Genomic DNA, 24324 nt, shown 5'->3' on the forward strand with positions numbered 1-24324 from the left:
GTTGAAAAAAGGATTGAAAGTTTGCATCATCGGCAACGAAATGTTTTCTAAATGGTGAACCATCTTTTTCTCATGTATTAATTTTCTATGCTCATGCAGGATAAATTACCACCAACATACAAATCAACGTGCACGAAGTCGCAGGCAACAGCTGGTTCTATAAGTACATAATTAATAATTTCACGAAAAGGGCAAAATTTCAATAAATCACAATATTTATAACAATGGCTTAAGATAACAAAAAAAAACGATTTAACGTGTTTTCACGTTCAAATACTTACTATATACGGCGTAGCACTTCGTAGCGAATATGTGCGTCTACGCAACGTGACTGTAATTAATATATGTGTCGTCGCCTTCAAGTGAATATTTTCATTACAATTAAGTTCTTTAAATCGTTTAGTAGGTATTGTGAGAGATGACGACAGCAAGTCCGCAAAACCGCGAAGTGAGCAGCAAAAATCTGCAGCCTCTCTAGTATTCATCGATTTGTATCTTGGTGTAGAAACCACAAGTGTCACCACTGGGTACTGGCAGCTTGCCAACTAGGTTTATAATGAACATACATACAATAGATATCGTGATATTTCTGAAAATATGACGGATTAATTCCGACACAAATTATTGAAGACCTTCCCTGCCTTAGTAGTAAACATGTTTCGTTTTCGGTCATGAAAGTTAAAATTAAATTTAATAGGTCATCTTGACATTACATGCTAATTACCAGACATCATAAATTGTATAGCATTTTTGGTGCAGCAGAGCAGCACTTTTAACGGAATTGGTATAGACAATTCCAATTGAAATGGTAAATTAAGGTTAATATTAACGTAATTAAAGCTAATTAATATAATAATTAGGGTTGAAATTGTAACACCACTCGGCTGCACCGGGAATGCTATAAAATTTACGATGTCTGCTAATTACTTAGGTAACCACCAACAAAACCTTATTTAGTTTAATACGGCCTATTACAAAACAAAGGCATAACGTGAAAAAAATCTCTAAATATGATCAGTTCTCAAAAACAGCTCTTACGTTATATAGCTTAGAAATATAATATGTAGATGCTTGAAAATACAAATGTATTTATATGTATTGTTGTGTGTGATGATGTGTAGTGTGCATTAATATACTCAGAAAAACAAAATTATTTTTTTAAGTTGCCAAATACATATGTCACCCAGATATTAAGTATACTCGTATACACTAGTTATATCTACGAAAATCTGTCGCTATTATATAAATCGGTCTAAGATTAGCCGCTGGCGCAGATTTGGTTATTATTATATTAATTAATTTACTGTATTTCTAGTTCATAAAACTTATCAAAACGTTTACCTAAGTATCATTTCGAATAATAAACATCAAATCTTTATACAGAGTGTCATGTATTCATTGCTCGTATACATTTTCTTTTGGAATAGTACGCATAGATATTTAAACCGAGCAAACGTCCATAAGAAAAGGAGCTTTATGTTGTTTTCCGGCATATAGCCCCTTCCAAGGGGAGACTGGCTAAATGGCTCCTTTTAATTTATCTAGCCTCTCTAAAACGACAGGGAAAACTCGCCTCCTCTATTGCCTTCGATGAAATATTTGAGCCAATACTAATTCTTAAAGTTTTGTTCAACGTTTTGACTGATGCGGCAGAATGGGTACTCTTACTTATTAATTTCTTCGGGACAGTCCGGTTAGGTTTATTCATTCCTAATCAATTAATTTTTAAAAAAATATTACGAGTATATATCGAATCACAAAACCATACCATTGTAAACATACATATCACTGTTGTCAGAACAAAAAAACTTGAAAGCGTATAAAATCAGTTCAGTTTCACTGTTCTGGTCATTAAGCATTCGGGATTTAATATCCTCTAGAAACCAAAGAACACTTAATTTGTGAGTACTTGGAGAGACGAGTCACGCATCTATGCAAAACTCGGCAATCGCTTTACTGGAGTCGGCCACGGCATTCGAGAGGGCGGTGCTGGAATGTGAGCACCTGGAGGCGTCCGAGTTCGGGGGGTTCCGGTGAGAGCGTTGGCGCGGCAGCGGTATGGAAGAGCGCGGGCCCCCCGACATGCCGCTGATCGTGACGCCGCCGGGCGCGGGCGCCGGCGCCGCGCTCACCACCTCGCGGCGCACCGCATCCGCGCGCGGCTCTCGCGACGACCAGCTGCCCTCCGCTTGGCGCTCCTCAGTCCGTGTGCGCGACACCGGTTTCCGCGGCTCGCGCAAGAGCGTCGTACGCCTCGAACCACCCTGTAATGGTCTCAACGGGCTACCCACTATCGGCAAGGAGGTAATAGAAATCTCTTTGCTTACCTAATCTATATATATAAATGCGTGTATCCATACTGAATGACTGACTCAGGGCCCGATTCGGATTTTGAAATAGACATCTATTAGATATCTTTTAGACATCACCAAGATACGATAACGATATGTTTAGATCTAACCTGTCAAGTTTGACATTTGCGCGATTATGGAGATACTCTTGAACGATTTCCACAGGATATGACTTAGAGATCCAATTCGCATATAATAGATATCTTACTCTATCTAACGTAAAAGTGACATTGGTTGCCCGAATTGCGCTGCAAAAGAGAACTAGTTGATATCTAAACTATGTAACGTATCTAGAATGGATCTAGTACGTGTCGTCTCTTGTGAGTATCTTGAAGTTCGAATACGGCAGTCATTCATTAAGCAGTGCCGAAGCTACAAAAGCTGGATAGTTTGCACACTAGATTGCACTTTTTTAAATTCAACCCTAAGGGGGTTAAAAAGGAGTTGAACGTTTGTATGGCATTCAATATTTTAAATCTTATATTAAAATACATAAATGTAATTTCAACGTGTTTGGAAATTCATCCCCTAAGGGGGTTAATAACTAAGGGGATGAACATGGGGATCAAGTTGTATATTAAGTTAATAACTTGAAACTTCCGAATAAGACATTGTCATAAAGTATATAAAACGTAATTTCAACGTGTTTGAAAATTCATCCCCTAAGGGGGTTAATAAGGGGATGAACATTTGTATGGGGATCAAGTTGCATATTAAGTTAGTAACTTGAAACTTCGGAATAAGACATTTTATAAAGTATATAAATAATTATTACAGCGTGTTTGAAAATTCATCCCCTAATAGGGTTAAAAAGGGGTTGAAAGTTTGTAACGGGAACAGTTTTAGAAGTGACTTGAAATTACAGAAAATATTAAAAAGTACGAAAGAATAATCTAAGGCACAGAAAATTCGGTCCCTACATATAAAAGGGTTAAAAAGTGGTTGAAAGTGGATTTCGAGAAATAAATACACACAGACGAAGTCGAAGGCAACAGCTAGTGATACCATATTCGTTTTATAAACAGACGTCTAACTTACGGTACTTTAAAATATGTTTAACAGTCATTCAATATGGCATGAGATGAAGGGAAATGTATTGGAAAATAGCAATATCTACATACCTCTTCAGTTGTAGGTAGTTGATAAGTTTTCATGTTAATCAAGTACCTAAATAACCAAGGGAAAACTATCAGGGGCACCTATATTGAAGGAATATCACCACTGCTGGAACATTCCACCGTTACGTAACCAACATTTGCACACATATTTTTGACTTTCCAAGACTAGTACTATTTTAGATACCTATTAGCTTGTCTTTTTACCTATTATTAGTATTATCTTAAAGCAGCTCGTTTTCTTAAGAAACATTATAACCTACTTTTACTAAAATATAACACGTAAGTTGACAAAGAAATTCGGCGTTAAACCAAGTTTTACGAAGCGTCTCTAACTCATAATTACTCCAATACCTTAAGCTACAATTAGTCATTGCTTAAATAATGAATTTTGTTAAAAAATACTACCTCAAAATCTTGCCGTTTTCATGGAATACTCCAGCTGCGTTAAAATAAGGTGAAAGATAGCTTTTCGGGGGATAAATATTTATGTGGCGTGCCAAACAGTACATATAGAAACATATGCGATAAACTGCTAAAATATATTAAACGCTAGAAAATAACCATTACTTACCTACCATTTTGCCTCGACGAGGCAACCTGTTCAAGTGTTCATTCTAACTTCTCCTTCGCGTACCCACATTATTTAAGAGATCAAAGAGTTCCTGGTAACATTTGGACACCGTAAAACATTATAAACTATAAAATTATAGTTTATAAAAGAAAGAAGCGTCTGTAGCTACTCTTTTTTCTGTTATCCCTAAAAACTTGATTTATTTTTATTCGAAATAAGTATTTTTAGTAGGAAGTACCTATTTACAAGTTCGGTGTAGTGTATATGTCACTGTAAAAGCCCTAAGTACGGCAAAACCTAGGATTTACCGGTAAAACCCAGGTTTTACCGATGCCGATCGGTAAAAGCCCGAAATGTTAAATCTTACTAGTTTACTTCGGGCTTTTACCAACACCGATATGTTAAATCCTAGGTCTTACCACGGCGACCGGTAAAGTTTGAATCATGCACTGATTCTCAACCCCTCCCGCTCAAATCCCCGTACACAGCACCGCATGCGCCGTTAAGTGGGTTAGGTTATATTTGAACTGCGATCCTCACAGAACCGAACAAAAGTGGGTTAGGTTAGGTTAGAACTGCGAGCCTTACAGAAACGAAATGCTACTAGAAAAGTGGGTGGTTTTACCTCATTTTCTACATAGTGCACCATCTACCATAATCTTTCATCGGGCCCCATAGAAGTCGGTTTTTTTTTTCTTAAATATTATCATCTAATAATCTCAAGATTCAGTGCATGATTCAAACTTTACCGGTCGCCGTGGTAAGACCTAGGATTTACCATATCGGTCTTGGTAAAAACCCGAAGTAAACTAGTAAGATATAACATTTCGGGCTTTTACCGATCGGCATCGGTAAAAACTAGGATTTACCGGTAAGACCTAGGTTTTGCCGTACTTCGGGCTTTTACAGTAACATATATACTCAATATAGGTACTGTTTTTTTTTATCTGAATGCATTCCGACTTTTTTTACTTGTAGATTATCTAACTGGATTTTTAACAAACGTAGGTAATTGTTTAATGATGGAGGCAGGGAGAGTTAGCCTCTAGCAATGTTTGTTATTACCGAGTTACGTTTGTATGGACTTGATAGGTTTTGTTAGGTACTGAAATGCTCATATGCCATTCCGGTTTACTAAAAGGTGTTATATTACAAAGAAGTATTCTCGGTTCTAAACGGTACTGTTTGAATGTAACTAAATGTAATAAATGACATATGGTCTTATTAAGAGAAACGCTCGACTAATGTTACACTGATTATCACTCCATTTAGTGAAGTGTAAAGGATGACTCACGTTAGACTGGGCCGTGTCCGGGCCGGAGCTTCCGGCGCATCGTTTTCTATGGAAAGCATCATGTGACAATCTGTCATGTCATAGAATAGTAAACGCCGGAAGCTCCGGCCCGGACACGGCCCGGTATAACGTGAGTCATCCCTAATGGTTCACAATCCTGCAGCGTAATCTCAAAGTAAACAATAGTTACATAAAGTTGCGATAATATTTATTATTATACAACAAATTCTACATTTTTATAAAGTTTTCTATAGACTTTATAAGTCAAAACCTTTAAGAATGAGCCTAGGTATCCGTTCCGCCTTTTTTTAACATCATATTTCCATAATATATATATATATATATAGGGTTTCATTAATATTTTTGAACTTCATTAGTCTCAGAAATTGTATTTAAATTTCTAAGTTTCGCTCCTCGCTACCATTATTTAGTATATAATGAAATTTCAGTTAACATACTAAGGCGAGCATGTTGTAAAAATTAGCATACCCCGTAGTGTTTTGATTAGAGGAATGTGTTACAGATTTATTTTTCATTAACAGAATTTTGATATCTAATGTTTCAGCCGCAATAGCACATATCCTAGTCGTAGATGAATGAGCGTGTACAAGAACACGGTCACACGAGTAAATAATACTTGATGAAGTAGCGATGATGTTGTTCGCAGGTACTGTCACTGGGTACGGCGGCCGGCCACAAGGGGACTACTCAGCCTTCTCCCCCCTGTACTATCCTTCACCATTCTCCTTATAAGGTAAGGGTTGCAAGGTTTCAGTTCCTCCATTTCTTTAATACTTGACTGATGATAGTGGTGATCGAGGACTTTCGATATTTTTCATTTTATTTTAATAGCAAAGCCAATTAACACGCATTCACAGAACTTTGGTAAACCTTATTATAGAACGGTTATATTTACTTGTCGATCGATAGTTTTGAAATTCCATGTGACTTTATTATAATCTTTTATTTCAGGCCGCTTGGGATTGGTTGATCCTAATATTGGTCATCTACACTGCAATATTTACTCCATACGTGGCCGCGTTTCAACTTAATGAGCCTGACTTCGATAAACGCTCGCGAAGCTTTGGCGAGGATCCTATTGTCATTATTGATATGATTGGTATGATTATTTTCATTAAATAAGGACACCGTAAAATAGATAGGCCTCTATTTACATGAGTATTCATATGCTTACAGTGGACGTGACCTTCATAATCGACATTTTGATAAATTTTCGCACTACGTATGTGAACGTGGCCGACGAAGTGGAGTCTGACCCGGCCAAGATCGCCATGCACTACCTGCGCGGCTGGTTTCTCATCGACCTGGTGGCTGCCATCCCCTTCGACCTGCTGCTCTTTGGCACGGACACCGACGAAGTGAGCTGCATTTCCATCCTTCCACCCATTACCATGTTAAGTTCATATCACATACAGAACACACACATTAGAATTAGATGACAGTAACTCACCAGACTGTCTTTTGTCCGAAATATTGACGCCTAGGTACACGATGGAGGTCGTAGTTACGTGAACGAGTTCTAAATTAAATTGAAAACACCTGCTTAAAAACTGCAGCCATACGAGTAGCAACAAGATTAAGGGAGGGCAACGCAGCGCGGCGCTCGCGATTCACGCGCCGGACGGAGAAAGGGGTCGCAAGGCCCGCAACTTAAACTAGGTCAAGAAGGTGGCGATTATCCATTGCATTTCTGAATGTTTCAATCGTAATCTTAATTTATTGCAATCATATTAATCTAAATTAATGAGCGTTTTCGGACAAACGGAACTCTGGATGTTATGATAACCACGTAGGTATCTGTAGTGAATGCATATTCTGCAACTATCACCTTGCAAAATCAACCACAATCCAAAAACTAAAGTGATTATAAATCAATCGATATCAGTTTTTCACTTCATACCACTGATTATTTATGGCAATTTAATAATATATGAATTATCAAATATGTAACTTTTGTCACTAGATTTTTATTTATCAGCAGTGTCTACTTTGTTTGTATGCAACATTGTATAATTTGTGTGTAGTAGTGTACTTTTATTACAAGTAGTCGTCCATTTTATAAATACGCAATTTTATTTGATTTGGACGCAGAGATCTGAGTGATGTTTCATGTTACGTGTTAAGCTCGGTGGTGAAACCCAAAGGTGGGTGCGTATTGAATTTGTAATACCATTTCTTGTTACAGCAGGGGCTGGAAAGTGATGAGGTATACCATCTTTGAGAATTATTTTTTTGTTGCTGCCACTCGATTTTCTTACATAAATTTTAGTTGACATTTTATTCATAATCTCCACTAGCCGTTTAAATCCACTAAGCATTTCGTTAATGGAAGATATGGACGCTTCCCTTGAGCAACATGTTTGTACGTTACCCGCGAGCCGCCAGCGCGGACTGCGCCGCAGCAGCGCTCGGCCGCTCCTGCGCTGCGCTTACTCCCGCGCTCGGCGGCGCACACCCCCCGAACTAATATAATTTACCTTTGTACTTATTTGACTGCAGTACTGCTCAACTATAATTATATAGTTAGAATGCCTTGTACTCCAACTCACTAGAGTAGCACATACCTAATTAATTAGATAGCGTAGATATGAGTATAAAGTAAAAAATCAGTGGGTGTGATTCCCGTACCTATCTGTACGCTAAAAGTTATTATGAGAGATCATTTCAAATGGAAACTATCAAATAATACAAATACGCGCTTGGTTGGTGTAGTAAGTTAAGTAGGTGCCAAATATAATATACGTACACGAGTAACACTCAAATAACTTGGACAGCTAAAGTTTGGCCGTGGCGGGGTGGTAACGATCGTCGCGGTCGCAACTGTCGCAAGCAAGGTCACCTCGGGAGGGCCTTCACCTTTTCATTTAAATTCACGCATACGTGAATAACAATTTAGTTTCGAATCAACTCTACAACAACATAATTACCTACAGTATTCTGGAATAGCAATACTAGGAGCCTGTGTACTTGTGTAGAGCAAATAAGTGCAAGAACCTACGTATTTATTGGATCACCATTGACTCTGCATCTACGTAACTTGTTAATTTGAAATGTTTTATGCAATGAGTTCACATTTTAAACATACCTACCGTTTGGAACATCATCATGGGCTTCTCTTTGTTAAAGTGCCAAGTTCACAAACCGCACTGAGCTTCGTAGCAAATACGCTCACACTTCCCAGCAGACGATCCTTTGTTTGTACAAATCGATACAGTCGCCTGCAGTCACGACATGAAAAAGCACAAGTTATGCGAACAGTGTTTTGCAGAACAATTTCAATCACACGTTTTAATTTAATACCTACCTATCACTCTTCCATGTTAGATGTACGCTGACACTATCAATGCTTACTCTGATGCGTTTATAATTATGTGTATTCAAACTGTCGCCGTGTTAATATCAGCAGGTCAATATCTATCCTGTAGCCTCTCTGTCTATCGTTGTACATGACCCTCAAACTAAAGAATAAAACTTCCTCCTTGAGCTCGGGTTGGACCGGCCGCTCCGGCCTGTGAGCTTCTAGTGGAAGTGGGTATCCCAATAAGTACCTACTGGCTCCTGCATTTCGACAACATTTCACGTACCCACCCACCTTCGAAGTGGTATTATTATTAAGGTTCTGTAGATGGAAATTTTCAGTTAAAAGTGTAGCATTTACTTTTTTTTCGAATAACTATTAACGAATCAACTTGGACCATTTCTATTCACAACCGCGAGGATTCAATAAGGAAAAAAATAGTTTTGTGACACATATTCACAAACAAGCGAGCACTTTATTTCTGTTTCAATAATAGTCCTCGTATTTGGGTCATTCTCAAAAAAATATGCCTCCGATCTAATTGCCATGACCCATACAAAATGTGTGTGAAAAGAGTCGCAGCATTAGACGCAACCGCAGTCATATTCTCAGAGAATGACCAATTTCTGAGTCGAAATAACACCAAATTAATACTTTTTCGAATCAAAAGTAAAAATTAAATGCTACACTTTCTTCTGAAAACCCCTGATTCTGTAACATGTTTGTTATTTTAACTAAATTGGTTTTGTTTTTTCAATTGGAATTTTCTACTACTGGGATAACATCAGACATAAATATTTCTACATGTTGAGAACCTTAATTTTTTTTACATACGCATACTAGAGGTCAAAACAGATTTTTTGACCCGCAGGTCCTAAAAAAATTCCATTAGGAGGGAGTGCTGAGTCATTGTTTTTTTGTATGGGAATTATATTTTTCAGAATCTTATCGTGTGTGGTATCATATGAAAGGGCTTTTTGAGGCGATTCTAAAAAAATATACCACATCATTACAATTCAGACATTTGTTTTAAATAATTTTCACAACATACCAAGTTTGGGCTCCTCCTGATAGGATATGGCTGATTTTTTTGTACAATATACTACAAATGATACATGATATCGTCATATCTAACCCTAATAAAGCAATTTGGAAAAAGAAAATCATTTAGTATTTTTTTAATTTTTGAATTTTACTAAGTGATACAGTCCAACTTCAGTAGGTACCTATTTTACGAGACTTAATAGTTAATGGAACTGGGGGCCGATTTTTGAATTTCGACCGCACGATTCCGTGTATTTCGTTCAATAATATCTCCAGTACCCGGCATTTAAATTCTACTAATAGAATTAAAAACGAGTGGTCAATCCCACTCGATTCCCAATTTCTGTCGTTTCAGAAATTACTTAGCATTTCGCTGTTTTTCACCGATTTTCGAGTGACGAAATCCATCGCTCAAAATTCAAAAATCGGCCCCTGTACTGCAGATACGGTGCATATTAATCATAAAATGATACGTAATATCCATATATCTTTTTCATCAGCTGGCGCAGTTTTTTTTTTCATGCAAAAAAAATACAATGACTCGGCACTCCGTCCTAAGGGAAATTTTAGGAACTGCGGGTCAAAAATTTTGTGGTGACCTCTAGTATCTAGTAGTAGGTCGTATGCCACATGGCTAACCTGTACATCGATTCGCGGTTTTTCTATTGTAATAGATTCTTAACCAAAATGACACATTCATGTTAATAAAAAATAGGTATACATATACATATAAATACAAAACATTGCACTGCCAGAAAATTTACTATCGTCTTTTGCTTCTTTAGCTTCTCGGCTGTTTTTAAAGATTTAAGCAATCATTACTTACAAATAACACGTTGTACACTTACTTTTCACGACTACGAGTATATTATAATATTATGAGCTGCAAGAAGAGAGCGGCAGCAATCGAAAACAGTCTGATGTTATCCCACTATATATTAAGTAATTTTAGTTGCAATTTATTTTAAGTATCTCCTAGTTCATTTAGTATTATTTAGATTAGATTATTTTAACGAAATAAACCTTTGTTTAAAAATCTTCGATTATTTTTTTCCTTTCCTTTTTAATTGAAATATCATTTTATTATTTGGTTCGCGAAACATTAACGAGTATTATAAGAAGAACATTAATTGGTAATATTAAACCAATTTACATATTATTTATACTAAAACATCCGAATTATTGTGTTAATTTAGAGACCGACAAAGAAGGCGTTTGCTCGACTATGCATGTTCTGGTAGCGTTAGTCGCTTATACATAAGTAGGTACGTACTAACCAGGAAAACTCAAGTACCTAGGTACAATACCGTCAGCTGCAGCGACTTCCAGACCACCATGTATCAATTTAGAATAATTTAGATGATTTTGGAATTTAGATGCCTTGGATAGAACAGGATGGTACGCATTCTGGCTAATTGCTGCGGCTGCTGGTATCAAAATAATACAAAGCATGTTTCAGAATCTGAACTACGTAATGCCTGATTAGAGCAAATAGTACCCTAAAGTAACTTACTATTAATTACTGTACTTTACCCGAAACAAAACATTTCAAAATAGACGAGGTTATGGGATAATATATAATATTGAACCAGATGGACACAAATGTCTCTTGTCTTTAAATAAACCGAGCTCACTCAAAATCGCAAGACTCTAAAAAGTTTTTCGACAGTTTCACCGATTATGAAAAATCGTTGTAATAGCCCCAGTGGCCTTTTTGTCCATTTGTGATTTGTGACTAATGACTATCCCAAATTTAGTGGCTATCGTAATCTTTTTTTTGACACCTCATCAAATAAAGTTTTTAACTGTCTAAATATCTGAATGTATTGTACATAAAGTAAAGACAATAATTACGCTACTACTAAGTTTCGAATTGTGGGTACTTAAACCACGTTATACGCAGGTATACAAGTACGTAGTATGTATTTATACCTATACGTTGAAAACATCCACAGCTCAGGAAATAGGTAATATTGGGCCCTTCGCACTTTTACCCTATACTGGAATTGCGACCTGAAAACCTCTGTAGATTTAGGGTCACCCATGAATACCATAAATAATCTTTAAGTAAATCATGTAATATTAAAAAAAGTCTCATTATATGTAATAAGGTACCTACTGAAAACTTTTCCGTAAATCCGTATGTTACCAGACAAAAACAATTAATTACTCACAATTAATTACTCAATCTACCTACTCAATCAGGTTTTCCGTGTTACTTACTGGTTTGATCTAAACGTGTAAGAGATACCTGTTATCTTTACATTATTGAAAAATGATCGCATCAGAAACATCTCCTAGTTTTTTTTTTATTTAACTTATGCTAATAATAGGATGCCTTTGTATTGATGGAAATGCAGAAAATAGGTGGCAGGTTGCTAAATTTGCCAGATAGGCCGGGAGGCCTATTCGAAAATACATTTTGATGACAATTTGCAAACATTCGCGCGTGCAACATGCGATTAAAAACAAAATGACATTATATTGACATCAAAATGTAAGGTTGAATTGGCCTCCGAGTGGGAACCGAACGAGAAGGTCAAGGAATACGTGGATCATTAGGTAGTTTTTTATCTCTTTGATCAGGTAGGTACTTATGTCGATAAATTCTACTAATTATACGAAAAGCAGTACCTGTACTAATGCCGATGGAAATACTTGGTTGTCAAAGTGTATAAGGTCAAAGCTCATTAATATATTTCTTATTTTTTCGGTTTGGTATAATAAAGGGTGAGCTTTTTATCCAATTTATTAATATTATCACGCTTATATATTTAAACTCAATAAAGTTACTAAAATTGTTAGCAAGTATTCCGTATTCATATGTAAGTAAAAGCTTAACATCATAACGGTATAATTTCAAGTCTGAAATGTAACATCCCTGTACGACATTCAATCAGATTAAGCAAACTTTGGACTAATAGTGATTAATCTGGTCACTTGAGATAAAAATAACACAGAAATGCGCAGTGTCAGTATATAAATGCTGCCGGTAACACCAGCACAAGATTGTTAATAGGACATAAGAAATTTTGTACAGAATCGAGAATATACAGACGAAGAAAGACACATTTCCTACTTAAATAATGTATTGCTTTAGGGACAAGAAGCATTTCATAAACTATTTTGTTTACAGATATCCAATCAACTGAGTAAATAAATCTTTTTATCTAAGTACTGTTTATCAATAGAATTTGAAAATAAAAATTCCGATTACGAGTTCTTTAATCGAGTTTAGTTTTTTTACTGAATAATTGGCTGTACTAAAACAAGTAGGCACACCTATTTTCCGCTCTATATTAATTCTCTACTATGGTTTGTTTATTGAAGGAGACTGGTTAAAGAAGATAGTTGCTTATGACGTGAGTTTCAATCACAATTTATTTGTATTCAAATTGTAATGTAATTTGATGATTTTAGTTTTAATAAACTGTTTTTAGGTTCTAAGTCTAATACTTAATATATAATCTATGTAGTACAACCTTTCTCACACTGGTGAGTTGAAAATCTTAAAAACCTACGCAAGACCAAGTTAGAAATATCACTTTTCATCGAATTCGAAATTTAGTTATCTGCCTCTTTACCGCACCAATATGAGAGAGGTACATCACGAAATTTCGATATCCGTTTTTCGCGGTAAGGCCTCTGGCCTTGTATCTTTCCAATTGGTAACCAAAACGTCATGTTTTGGAATATTTTGAAACCGAAGTACCTAGAAGTTCTCTTCAATTTAACTAATAAAACTCTCTTACTAAAACACAGGTACCTAAATATGAGCAGACTCTGCCTAAAGTCTGTGAGAGCACTACATCAGAAAATGTAGTGAAATGAAATAAACGCGTAGATAAAGAATACAGTATAACCGATAATGATACACTTGATATTAATGATAGTGCATTGCAAAGTCCGGTAATTAATCGACGACTTATCATCGTCACTGATCCAGTTAACATTCTGCTAGTCACCTTTGTATTTGAAATTAAATATCGTAATTATGTATCTGCTCATCAACACACAGACCAATGACACAACAGGAGACAGAACAGGATGTATTTCAAAAACGAACTAATTAATCATTATACTGAATGTCTCAGTCGCCGTTATCTTTTGGTCTGACCGCCGTCTACTTATATCCACCCTAACTAATATATGTATATTTCCTTGTATCTTGTATTCACAACTTATTGTAATTATCCCTTATTAGTACCTATAAAAACACTATATACTAAATGTATAAAAAATAGTAAAACAGCTTATGATAAACTTCAGTCAGCCCATACGATCCATATAACTCTTTCATATCAGAACCCAATACAGACAAGTTTATTCATAATGTTTGTCAAGTACAATACGGTTACATGCACTGCATTCTGTATGAAGCCAGCTAATTTTATAGTTTTGAACTAATCGCTTGTATTACTGCAAAACCTTAAGTCTAAGTTTGGTTGAGCTCGAGAAACTCTCGCATAGCATAATCATAGGCAACTTTATAATAATTCTCACCTTGCTTGGTTAGCGTGGTTTTCGCTGCAAAGCCTCGTTGATGCTATTTATAGTAATATACGCAAACGATTCATACAACGCTTGAGTTCGGTTTGCGGCTAAGTTAGTTTGCTGGGGGCGCTAGCGCAGGTTCTCAGGTGTGGTTGTGGTGGTTGCAGACGACGACGCTCATCGGTCTGCTGAAGACAGCGCGCCTGCTTCGGCTAGTGAGGGTGGCGCGCAAAATTGACCGGTACTCCGAATATGGCACTGCCGTCCTTCTCCTGCTTATGGCCACTTTTGTGCTCATTGCGCACTGGCTAGCATGTTTGTGGTGAGATCATTTATCTAAATAAAATATTGTACACCGTTTTCTAGCGCATCGTGTTAATTATATAATTATTTCGCAATAGGTATGCTATAGGCAGCTGGGAGCGTCCTCAGCTTCACGCTCCTATTGGCTGGCTGGATGCTCTCGCTAACGATGTCCAAGCGACTTACGACAATTCTACTGGCCCCTCTATGAGGTAATTAATTTAAGGTGTCTTACTTTTTTCTTGTGGATAAATAATACATTGAAGGTTTCTATGTTTTCAGATCTCGATACATCACCGCTCTGTACTTCACTTGTACATCTTTGACGAGTGTCGGTTTTGGGAACGTCGCTCCAAACACCGACATGGAAAAGGGCTTCACAATATTCGTGATGCTGGTTGGATGTTAGTAATTATGTACTCTATAGCATGCTGCCAGCTTGTACATAAATGAATATATAGTTCTTAATAATTTATTGCAAAGCGATTTCATTGCAAGGGTGTCCTTGACAAAAAGCTTTAACGCATAATCTATACTGATGTCAAAGTCGATTGCATTGTATTATTACAAGTGTTTTTTACCTCTTACTATTATTGATATGTATTCCAGCTCTCATGTACGCCAGCATATTTGGAAACGTATCGGCGATTATACAGCGACTGTATTCAGGGACTGCTAGATACCATACACAGATATTAAGAGTGAGAGAATTCATTCGATTTCATCAGGTAAAGGCCAATTATTACATATATTGTAATAAAAAAAAAGATGAAAAAAAAATCGATGAAACTAATGTTTTCTTCCACTTTGATACCAATAGATTGCGAATCCACTGCGACAGAGGTTAGAAGAGTATTTCCAACACGCATGGAGCTACACGAATGGCATCGATACCTCGAGCCTGTTAAAAGGATTCCCGGAGTGCCTTCAAGCAGACATATGCTTGCACCTTAATCGCAATCTACTCGCCAATTGTTCCGCTTTTGACGGTGCTAGCCCCGGTTGTCTAAGGTGTGTCTCTTATATCTTACCTTAACTCGATCAACTTTGTTCATGAGCAAATTTAAAATACCAACTCCTCAACTCTAAGGCTATTAATTTTTAGGAGAGAAACCATTGCCACTATTAAGACAAAGTATTTATTTAAAAAGTGGCATAATTTATAATCTGTTTACAGAGCACTGTCCCTGAGGTTTAAAACTACGCACGCACCACCGGGCGAAACATTAGTTCATCGGGGTGACGTCCTCACCTCTCTTTATTTCATTTCAAGAGGATCTATAGAAATTTTAAAAGATGACATCGTTATGGCTATTTTAGGTAAGAAATAGTTGCTAGCGAATTTTAGAGGGTATCCAAAAACTTTGTGTTATTTTAGATTTGTTATTGTTGTTTTTTTTATTTCTGAAATGAACTTAATACTAATAAACTTGTTACATCGGTAGCGATTTATAAGCGTTGTCGTTAACAGCCTTGCTTGTTGTTCGCAGGCAAGGACGATATCTTCGGTGAGAACCCATGCGTGTACCCGACCGTCGGGCGCAGCAACTGCCGCGTGCGCGCGCTCACCTACTGCGACCTGCACCGGGTGCACCGCGACGACCTGCTCGACGTGCTCGACTTCTACCCGGAGTTCCGCGCTTCCTTCGTCACCAATCTCGATATATCCTACATCATGCGTGACGTTAGTACCTGCTTTATTCAAAGTCACATTATAATATGTGCCAAAGTAAAATTATAACTTGTTCTTTGACATCTTATGACATTCCACACTCGTAAGGGAGGCGATTATAAGCAAGTTGTCCAAATTGATCAATTTAGACACGCGAGACTGCGAGTACCCTATATATTCGCCTCGCCATTCGCATATTTCAGTTTAAACAATAGGCAAATATTTTTACATTTGTGTAAAAATGCCTAAAATGTTTAAAAAAAATAATGTATTATTAGTTAATGTTGCAACGTTTGCGGATGCAGGAGGAGCTGGGTGGCATCGAGCCTCGACGGCGCATGCGCTACGAGAACCCGTGCGATGCGCGTCTGCTGCGCGAGGCATACGCGCGCACCACTCGGCGCCCGCACACAGAGACTTTCGCCGAAAAGGTGGTACGTTCTGTATACCACATTTTATCTTTAGCCAAACGGAAAGAGGATTTGTCTCTACGTGGGTCACGTGATGATCCCAAAAGAGCTCTTAATTTCACAGTAAAGCCGACATTGACGAAAAATTGGTACTTTAAAATAGCTTCGCCCTTTACCTGAACCTAGCCTTAACGATAAGGTTGTTTATTCAATCTTACAAAAGTACCAAACATTTACTTCAAATACTGTAGTAACTTCGAGTAGGTAGTTTAACAAAAGTCAAGTTTGGTATTAACTCAATGCATTCGAAGTAAATAGGCACTTCTAGATAGGTACTTGAATAACCAAGCAGTTTTTTTTGCAAGCTTACAATAAACCAATTACTAAATGTTTCTGAAAAACATTCGCTTTAATTGATTCCAAGAATTGGAAGTAAATTGGCTTCCGGCAGATGAAATACCGGCGTAAAAGGTATATTAACGTTACCGAACAGGACTCGCAGTGCAGTGACGACGACACGGAGTCCCCGCCGAGCCGGGGCATCCTGGAGTTCTCGGCGGAGAAGGCGGGCCAGGACGTCACCCCGCTCAACTTCAACTTCTCCAAGCAGCGCTCCACCACGCTCAACTCCATCACGGGTGAGACCTCCCGCCCATACTTCTGGAATGAATTCATTTATTTTACAAATAATATACTTCAATATTGAACTGACACCACTTCCATTCCTTTTAATAAATTTGAATAATTTATTAATTAATTCCCAGGAATATGTGGTGTTATTCAATATAATGCGACCCTTCTCATAGAGTAGTTACACATAGGCTCAAATGGACGATGGCAAACCCTTTTGAAACAAATCCTTTGTATGTATCCTCTGTTTATATTTTTTCAGATTTAATACTTTTCTCATTTTCTTGAACAATGTTACCATAAATTGCAAAATGATGTTGATGGATAAAAAAGTTCGATCTATTCATATGTATTTACACTCCAAAGGTAGAACTTACATACAATTAGTTAATAGTTCGAACTTTTTTTAAATTGATAAGTTAACACATATTAATTTGAGTAAAGAACTTATATATGTGTACCATTTTTATATAAAAAAATGTGTAGGTATATATCTAGCGAGCAATAGAATAATTTTTACAATAAAATAAATCAAAAATTTATCTGCACATAATATACCTATGTACATGTAAATGGGTCTCGTTAAAAACTTATAAGTACCTACATACATACCTAAGTTAACTATCGGATATTTTAATATATTTTTATTAAATAAGAACTTAATTACTTCACTAAACAGTTTAAAATGCTATCATTTGAAGAGGTTTATATCGCAAATAAATTATAGGTTTATTTCCGTGTTCTTATAACCCGGCAACCTTCAAATCAAGAGTGAACAGGCACCTTCTGGGCGAGCTCGCTCCATCGTAGGCCACGTCTACGCCTCGGCTAGTCTGTGGCCATGAGTAAGACCATTCATAATTTAAAAAAAACCCTTTTTGAGAGCAAAGTGCGTGGTACTTTAAAGAATATTGAAATCGTTATATAGGTATGCCAATAAAGTTTGAGGAGTACCCTCGATTTCTCCAGAATCCCGTCATCAGATACTAACCTGATGAGTGATGACAATCACGCGTACGCTATCAAACGCAAAAATAATCGAAATTGGTCTAATAAATAGATATTTAGTCTCCGAATAATCGGCGCAAACATGTGTACCTACATTAAAAACATTCCGATGAATTTAGAACTTTCTCCTTACAGTGCAGTCTTCATACATTTATTCTGTTGCTCGTAGTAGTGTCATTGCTCCTATCGAATGACCGATTATAATCGCCAGAACGTAACTTTAATGGGCCTGCTAAAAATTCGAAACCTGTAGTATTATGCAAGTGATCAAAAGGGTACTAATTTTATTGTCATAAAATCTTATTAACAGCAGCATGTTTTAAGCTTATTTCTTACTACTTATTATTTGTTTACTCCTGATTATGGGCAACGTGGGCAAAGGGTAAGCGGAGAGGACTTTGAGCACTGTGTGAATGTGATCCTTTGGTCAATAAAAAGTATAAATAGTATCTGTGAGCCATGTCTCTATAAGAAATGGTTTTGTGCTCCCGCCCCGTCTGCCGCGCGCCCTGCCCCGTGCCCGCTCTGAGCGCGGCCCTTGTGTGCAGGCATGCTAGCGCAACTTAAACGGAGCTTCCCAGACCTGTACCACCATAAAACACATCAGCCGCTGCACAACAAGTACTGTAAGTATGCATAACCTGTTAGTGCATGTTTCAGTTCAAATTCACCTTAAATACTTTCGCCGTATATTGATTGCAACCAACCCTTCTTTTCCAAAATTATATATGTTTACCAGAATAATACATTATTCAAAATTAATACATTTTCAAACTGAGATTCGCCTTTTTTTGCATTGTAACTTATTAATCTTACTAAATAAGACTAACTTATCCAATATTTTACCAATTACCAATTGTATTCACAATTTCAGCCCAATCTACGCCGCAAACTTATAGAAGTAGAGCAGGTGTCAGGCGGCAATCGTCAGTGGGGCCACTGAACGACACCTCGCCGCTGACTGGCGGGGCGGGAGCGGGGACGGGCGCGGGGGAGGCGGCGGTGAGCACGCCCGCGCATAGCGCCACGCTGCCCGTCTCCAGCCTCAGCACCAACCCCAGCTCCTACTACACGAATGCGTCTCCCAGCCCGCCTGCCGTGCCCGCGCCGCCTGCGCCCGTCCACATCTCCTGCGACGACATCCTCACGCCGGCGGCGCCACCGCCCACTGCACCCACGCCCTCTTCTAGATCTGCGCCTCATTCCGCCCTTAACCTGCATCAAGCCGGGCGTCCTACAGCGCTCATCTTCACAGCCGAACGCCAAAACGCCTCTTTACAGGTCAGTGTTAAATTCAGAAGCCGAACCTCGTTAATTAGTGAGTCGTGTCGTGAGCTGGTACATATATTGCTGTTCGTTTCAAATGTTGTTTTTCATTGCAGGATAGTATTTCACCTCAATATCAGAACGTGGGGACCGCGGCCACGGCCGCGTCGGTAGCGACGGTTCTGACGAGACTAGATGAGCTGAGCCGTCGAGTGGCCACACTGGAAAGCGGTCTTACCGCTGACGTGCGTCGGATTCTGCACCTTTTGCAGACACGAGACCAGGCGCCGCATCAGAACTCTCAACCGGTGCACACTCCATCGCAACCGATTCAAAAGACCTCATTGTCCGTGCCACATGATGTAAGTATCATAGAAAGGGCTTGAAACTCAATCGAAACCGACAATCAACCAAGTGGTCAAAGTACATCGTTTGCGTAATTTTGTGTACAGAATCAATGGGATTGGAATTGGAACGGTGACCGCGAGAAGGGTAGCTTACGGTGCGGTCGCGGTGAGCGCGGCGGGCGAACAGAACGCGAGCGCACGCCGGTAGTGCAGCGGTCGGCGTCTGAGCCGCATGCGCCCGTGCCGCCGGTGCTGCCGCCACCCCCGCACTCGCACTCCTTCTATAGGTAGTGGGAGGCAGGCGAGACGAGCGCTTCCCGCTGCCGGCGCTCGACGCGCTCGCTCGCCGAGTCCGCGTCGTGCGGCTCGCTGGCCGGCGCGCCCGCGCCCCCGCTGCCGCGCGCCCGCTTCCACTTCTGCAGGCGCATCATGCGCGCGCGCCATGATGACGCTCGCGGCTTCCTCTGAAGCCGTTCCGGCCCCCACCATGGACCAATTTTGTACTTCCATTACAACTAAATAAACACGTCCTCGCACCGTGCGAGCGGGTGGATACACTCGTACCAAGTCCATTTGTAATAAAGTCTAGTACTAATATATCTCAAAAACCGATTAGTACCTAAATTAAAAAAAATACATGCAGTGACACGCTCTGTTGATGGTAGGCACCTAAAAACTCACGGGCTGGAGCTAATTGAGGAAGCATCTTTGTTATGTGATGTAGCAGAAGTGTTACGATTAGTGGTGAATAAGGTATTTATATAGTACCTAAAACTGAGTGCTTTATGTTTTGTTGGTTTTTAAATGGCTTATAAGAAAGCTCTTTACACAATAAAATTAAGTGTGCATACTTAAATAAAATGAAATGACATATACAATAGCACTTATTGGACAGTATTATCCGTCGACATGGTGACCATTTATGAGGCTTACTACCAGCAAAAAATGTAAAAGTTTCAAATTATTTAAGGTTAGGTAAATACATGTAATAATTTTAGATGTCAGCTGATCAGAATGAGGCTAATAAGACTGAGAGACTACGTAACTACCGTGAACTTTTCCGGAAGCGAGGAACTATAAACGCTTTCTACCCGTCCTTGCTTCTTGCCTTTACATATAGCTAGGTAAAGCCTTCTTCTCTATGGTAATACTTATGTGCAAATGAAGTTCATTTCGCATATAACGTATACTCGTATTAACCAAAGATGTCTTCAAAGATGCTTACATACTCTAACAATATGATATGAACATATTTTTTACTTCTAAACTCTATAATTTAATGGCTAATCTTAAAACCTCACCTCTGTGAATCACGGTTATCTGACCTACCTACCCGATAAAAATAGCAAACAAGTTACCATACGAGTATGTTCATAGAAGTAGGTATGTTATGATAACCCAGAGACTACATACGTTTGAGTACAGACTCTAAGGCTCCGACGAAATTTAAATCAAAGTGCATTACTTATTTAATTATAAGGAACTAGATAACCACCCTTCCGTTCGGCGGGAACTAGGCGCAGGCGCTCGCGCCCCTGCGGTGGCAGCTCAACAACACTTATGTTCTAATTTAACCTAGTTACGGGTACATTAAGAAATTGCCAATAATATGTCATATAAGCAATAATAAATCCATCATACTTTAAGGGTTCACTGTGAATATTACAATCTTATTTAACATCTGTACCTAATAATTTAATTTAAGAAAACAGCTAGAACTATTGCTATACTTACCTACATACTAGGTACAATGATTACTTAGTTCTTACTACCTGTATTGTATTGTTACTAGTAACATAAATCTTCTAAGTGATATCAACATCAGCTATGTAGGCACTAATAACAAATATAGACTACCCTTTTTAATTATAGATATACGCTGTACTAAATATTTTCAACCAGTAGGTAGGTACAGGAGGTGCATTTTGATTGTTATAACAGGTTATCAATTTGATTTGGATTTGTTAGGGATATGATCAGTAATTGCAAAAGTGGCGATTCTTGTTGAAGATCATCAGAATACACCTCTTGGTAATAATAAGTTTCACATCAGTCGAGCACGAGAGCTTTGTCAAAAAAGTGGGAGCAAATCAAGGAATTTGTGTTCTGGTCCTGCCAATATTTTTGTCGTTCATAGAAAACTTCCAAAGCATGGAAAAATAATTACATATTTTCGAAAGTTTAAGATGATAAGTTCACGGGATTTCGTTTTCGGTTTTCGACTATAACTACAATAAAATTATCCTAACATACATACATAATATTTAACCTTAGAGATTCCGATTGTTGACATAAGATCGGGTATGAGACTACCCTAGTAAGTATGCACGTATAAAATAATACCTACCTACTTACTTGTTGTGTTCCTGTGGGATGTTAAAATTACTATATTTATTCCTGTTCGAATTTCATTTATTTTTGACAATATGTGCTCACAATATAAGCGGTAGCAATCAGTTCAAAGAAACTGAAATTAATTAGACGGTGATAAATTTTTCTTGCAAAACATTAAGTACATCTGGTTTTTTGTTGGTACATAGGTATATTAATTGGTCTACGTATAGGATAATTGGATTAAATAAAATATAGAGAGGAAGTACTTATCAAAAATAAATGTGGAATACAAGAATGAATTCCGCGTACCTTCCTACGTTAAAACTGTGATGTTGCTGTCTGACTCGAGCCAGGGTCACCACCCGCTAGATTAAAACATATCTTGAATATGAATTTATGAATGCTAAGGGTGTAGTACGGTTGGAAGCGAATCAGAATGATTCCTTAGTGTTTAAGTTGACAATACTAAATTTAAAAATGTATGTCTCCACATTGGTTTTTACCTCCACTTAACAGTGAGTTAAATTTGAAAGATTTTAAATATGTAAATTATAAAATAGGAATAATTAAAAAAATATATTAGAGCTTTGCTACCCATAAGCTTCAACATTTCACCAAACAAATAAAGCGATGCCTACTGTTGCTTTATTTATGAATAATTAAATAATGTATATAGGTAGACATTATAGGTTCGTAAGTTTGTCAATTGCCGTCTCGTCTGTCACTACCATAGTTTTCTCTTTCATTTGACTCATCGTTATAAAACATTAATATGTATATTATAATTGCCAACTAAACAGTGATACGTTGTAAAGTGTACCTAGTTGATTATCCAAAAATGTAGCTAATCACGTTATAAATAGCTTTACACTCTTACTTCTGGACCTATTTACTTAAATCCTTGATCGCAGCAAGACTGAGTTATAAAATACCGTTAAAGATTTTGTCACCGTTAAGTACTTCCAGATTTGTGATTAGTTCAGCTAGAAACTAAGAAATATTTACCCGCCCTTGCGTTACGCAGGACGACAGCAGTTTAACAGTCGTTACCTAACTAAACCTACCTAATCGATTGACTTTCATTTTCCCTTTCATTCTCATTTTCCATAGCGTAATTTCCTGTTGCACCCTAAGCTACTGCTTCGGTCCAGGATCCGCCAAAATATATAGTAGTAGGTACATCACCATGGAAACAAATAAACTTACCTAGAACAGAAAAACACTACTTATTTAGTTACATACTTAGGTACTTAGTTATTTCCATTCATGATACGCGACACGTTCTGTAATCCCAATCCAGAATGCCCCATCTCGATCTGAATACTATTAGTACTGATGGGATTTTTAATTTAAACCGATTGAAGGCTTTTAAAGCTTTTTAATTAATAATCCCACACAAATGTTATTTTAAAATTTGTAAATATACAAATTTCAAATAATAACATTAATCAATTTGCTCACTGTTCGTAATTAGGAGCTTGCTTTGTCTAGGTGTGACCTGGATATAAATAAAAGTAGGTAAAATAAGTAAAACATTTCAAAACGGAACAGAAACTTATAATAACTATGATGTTTCACCTACTGGGCCCTGGGCTGTATCTCACTGACGACCGTATGACGATTATGACCGATATGACTACACTTTATCAAACAAAGTCCCTTACCGCGTCTGTCTTTTTGTGTTTGTGACGCTAATTTTTTTTCTGATCAAATCGGTTGATTTGATCATCTCGTATGGCCTCCACTAGACGAGTGCTAGAGATAGATAACTACGCTATGCTACGACGCTACGGAGCGTTAACGATTGGCATCTTGTCTACGCACTCAGTAGGTGTGGAACACCCGGTATTAATGTCGGCGGCCAATCGTAAGATCAGGCAGATCGTAATGTTCCTGTGTTTTGTTTTGAGGATAGTCACATTAAACCAGTACATAGGTAAGATAGGTTCGTTAGGTTGCTTCAGATGCCCGAAGGGCAAACTGCCCAGAAATAGGAGCCCCGCGTAGCGGCGCTCTGTCACACTCAGGTCAAAGATTTTCACGTTTCACGATATGCCTAGGAATTACACGATATGCCTGATCTTACGATCGGCCGCCGACATTAATATCATATTGGAATAAAACTTTTTTTATTTGAATACGCCTCATTACGTTCCTTGTCAA

At 37.9% G+C, this 24324-nt stretch overlaps 1 protein-coding gene across 3 annotated transcripts in view; it reads left to right on the forward strand.

Annotated features, from left to right (window-relative positions):
• LOC134679061 (potassium voltage-gated channel unc-103-like) overlaps positions 1 to 23037 on the forward strand; it is a 41916-nt gene extending 18879 nt beyond the window's left edge. For 2 of the 3 annotated variants that reach the window (XM_063537901.1, XM_063537902.1), the window contains exons 2-17: positions 6002 to 6088; positions 6307 to 6454; positions 6532 to 6713; positions 14359 to 14513; positions 14593 to 14706; positions 14777 to 14898; positions 15104 to 15222; positions 15315 to 15505; positions 15672 to 15814; positions 15985 to 16178; positions 16472 to 16600; positions 17070 to 17214; positions 18763 to 18840; positions 19089 to 19495; positions 19597 to 19842; positions 19933 to 23037. In XM_063537901.1, the coding sequence (XP_063393971.1) occupies positions 6002 to 6088; positions 6307 to 6454; positions 6532 to 6713; positions 14359 to 14513; positions 14593 to 14706; positions 14777 to 14898; positions 15104 to 15222; positions 15315 to 15505; positions 15672 to 15814; positions 15985 to 16178; positions 16472 to 16600; positions 17070 to 17214; positions 18763 to 18840; positions 19089 to 19495; positions 19597 to 19842; positions 19933 to 20118 (2646 nt within the window). In that variant the 3' untranslated portion in view covers positions 20119 to 23037. Of the gene's footprint in view, positions 1 to 1798; positions 2305 to 6001; positions 6089 to 6306; positions 6455 to 6531; positions 6714 to 14358; positions 14514 to 14592; positions 14707 to 14776; positions 14899 to 15103; positions 15223 to 15314; positions 15506 to 15671; positions 15815 to 15984; positions 16179 to 16471; positions 16601 to 17069; positions 17215 to 18762; positions 18841 to 19088; positions 19496 to 19596; positions 19843 to 19932 lie in introns of all 3 variants that reach the window. The other variant, XM_063537900.1, reaches the window with a different exon arrangement.
• The last annotated feature ends 1287 nt before the right edge of the window (positions 23038 to 24324 follow it).

This window comes from Cydia fagiglandana, chromosome Z, assembly GCF_963556715.1.
Source record: "Cydia fagiglandana chromosome Z, ilCydFagi1.1, whole genome shotgun sequence".
In the NCBI taxonomy this organism is placed as follows: Eukaryota; Metazoa; Arthropoda; class Insecta; order Lepidoptera; family Tortricidae; genus Cydia; species Cydia fagiglandana.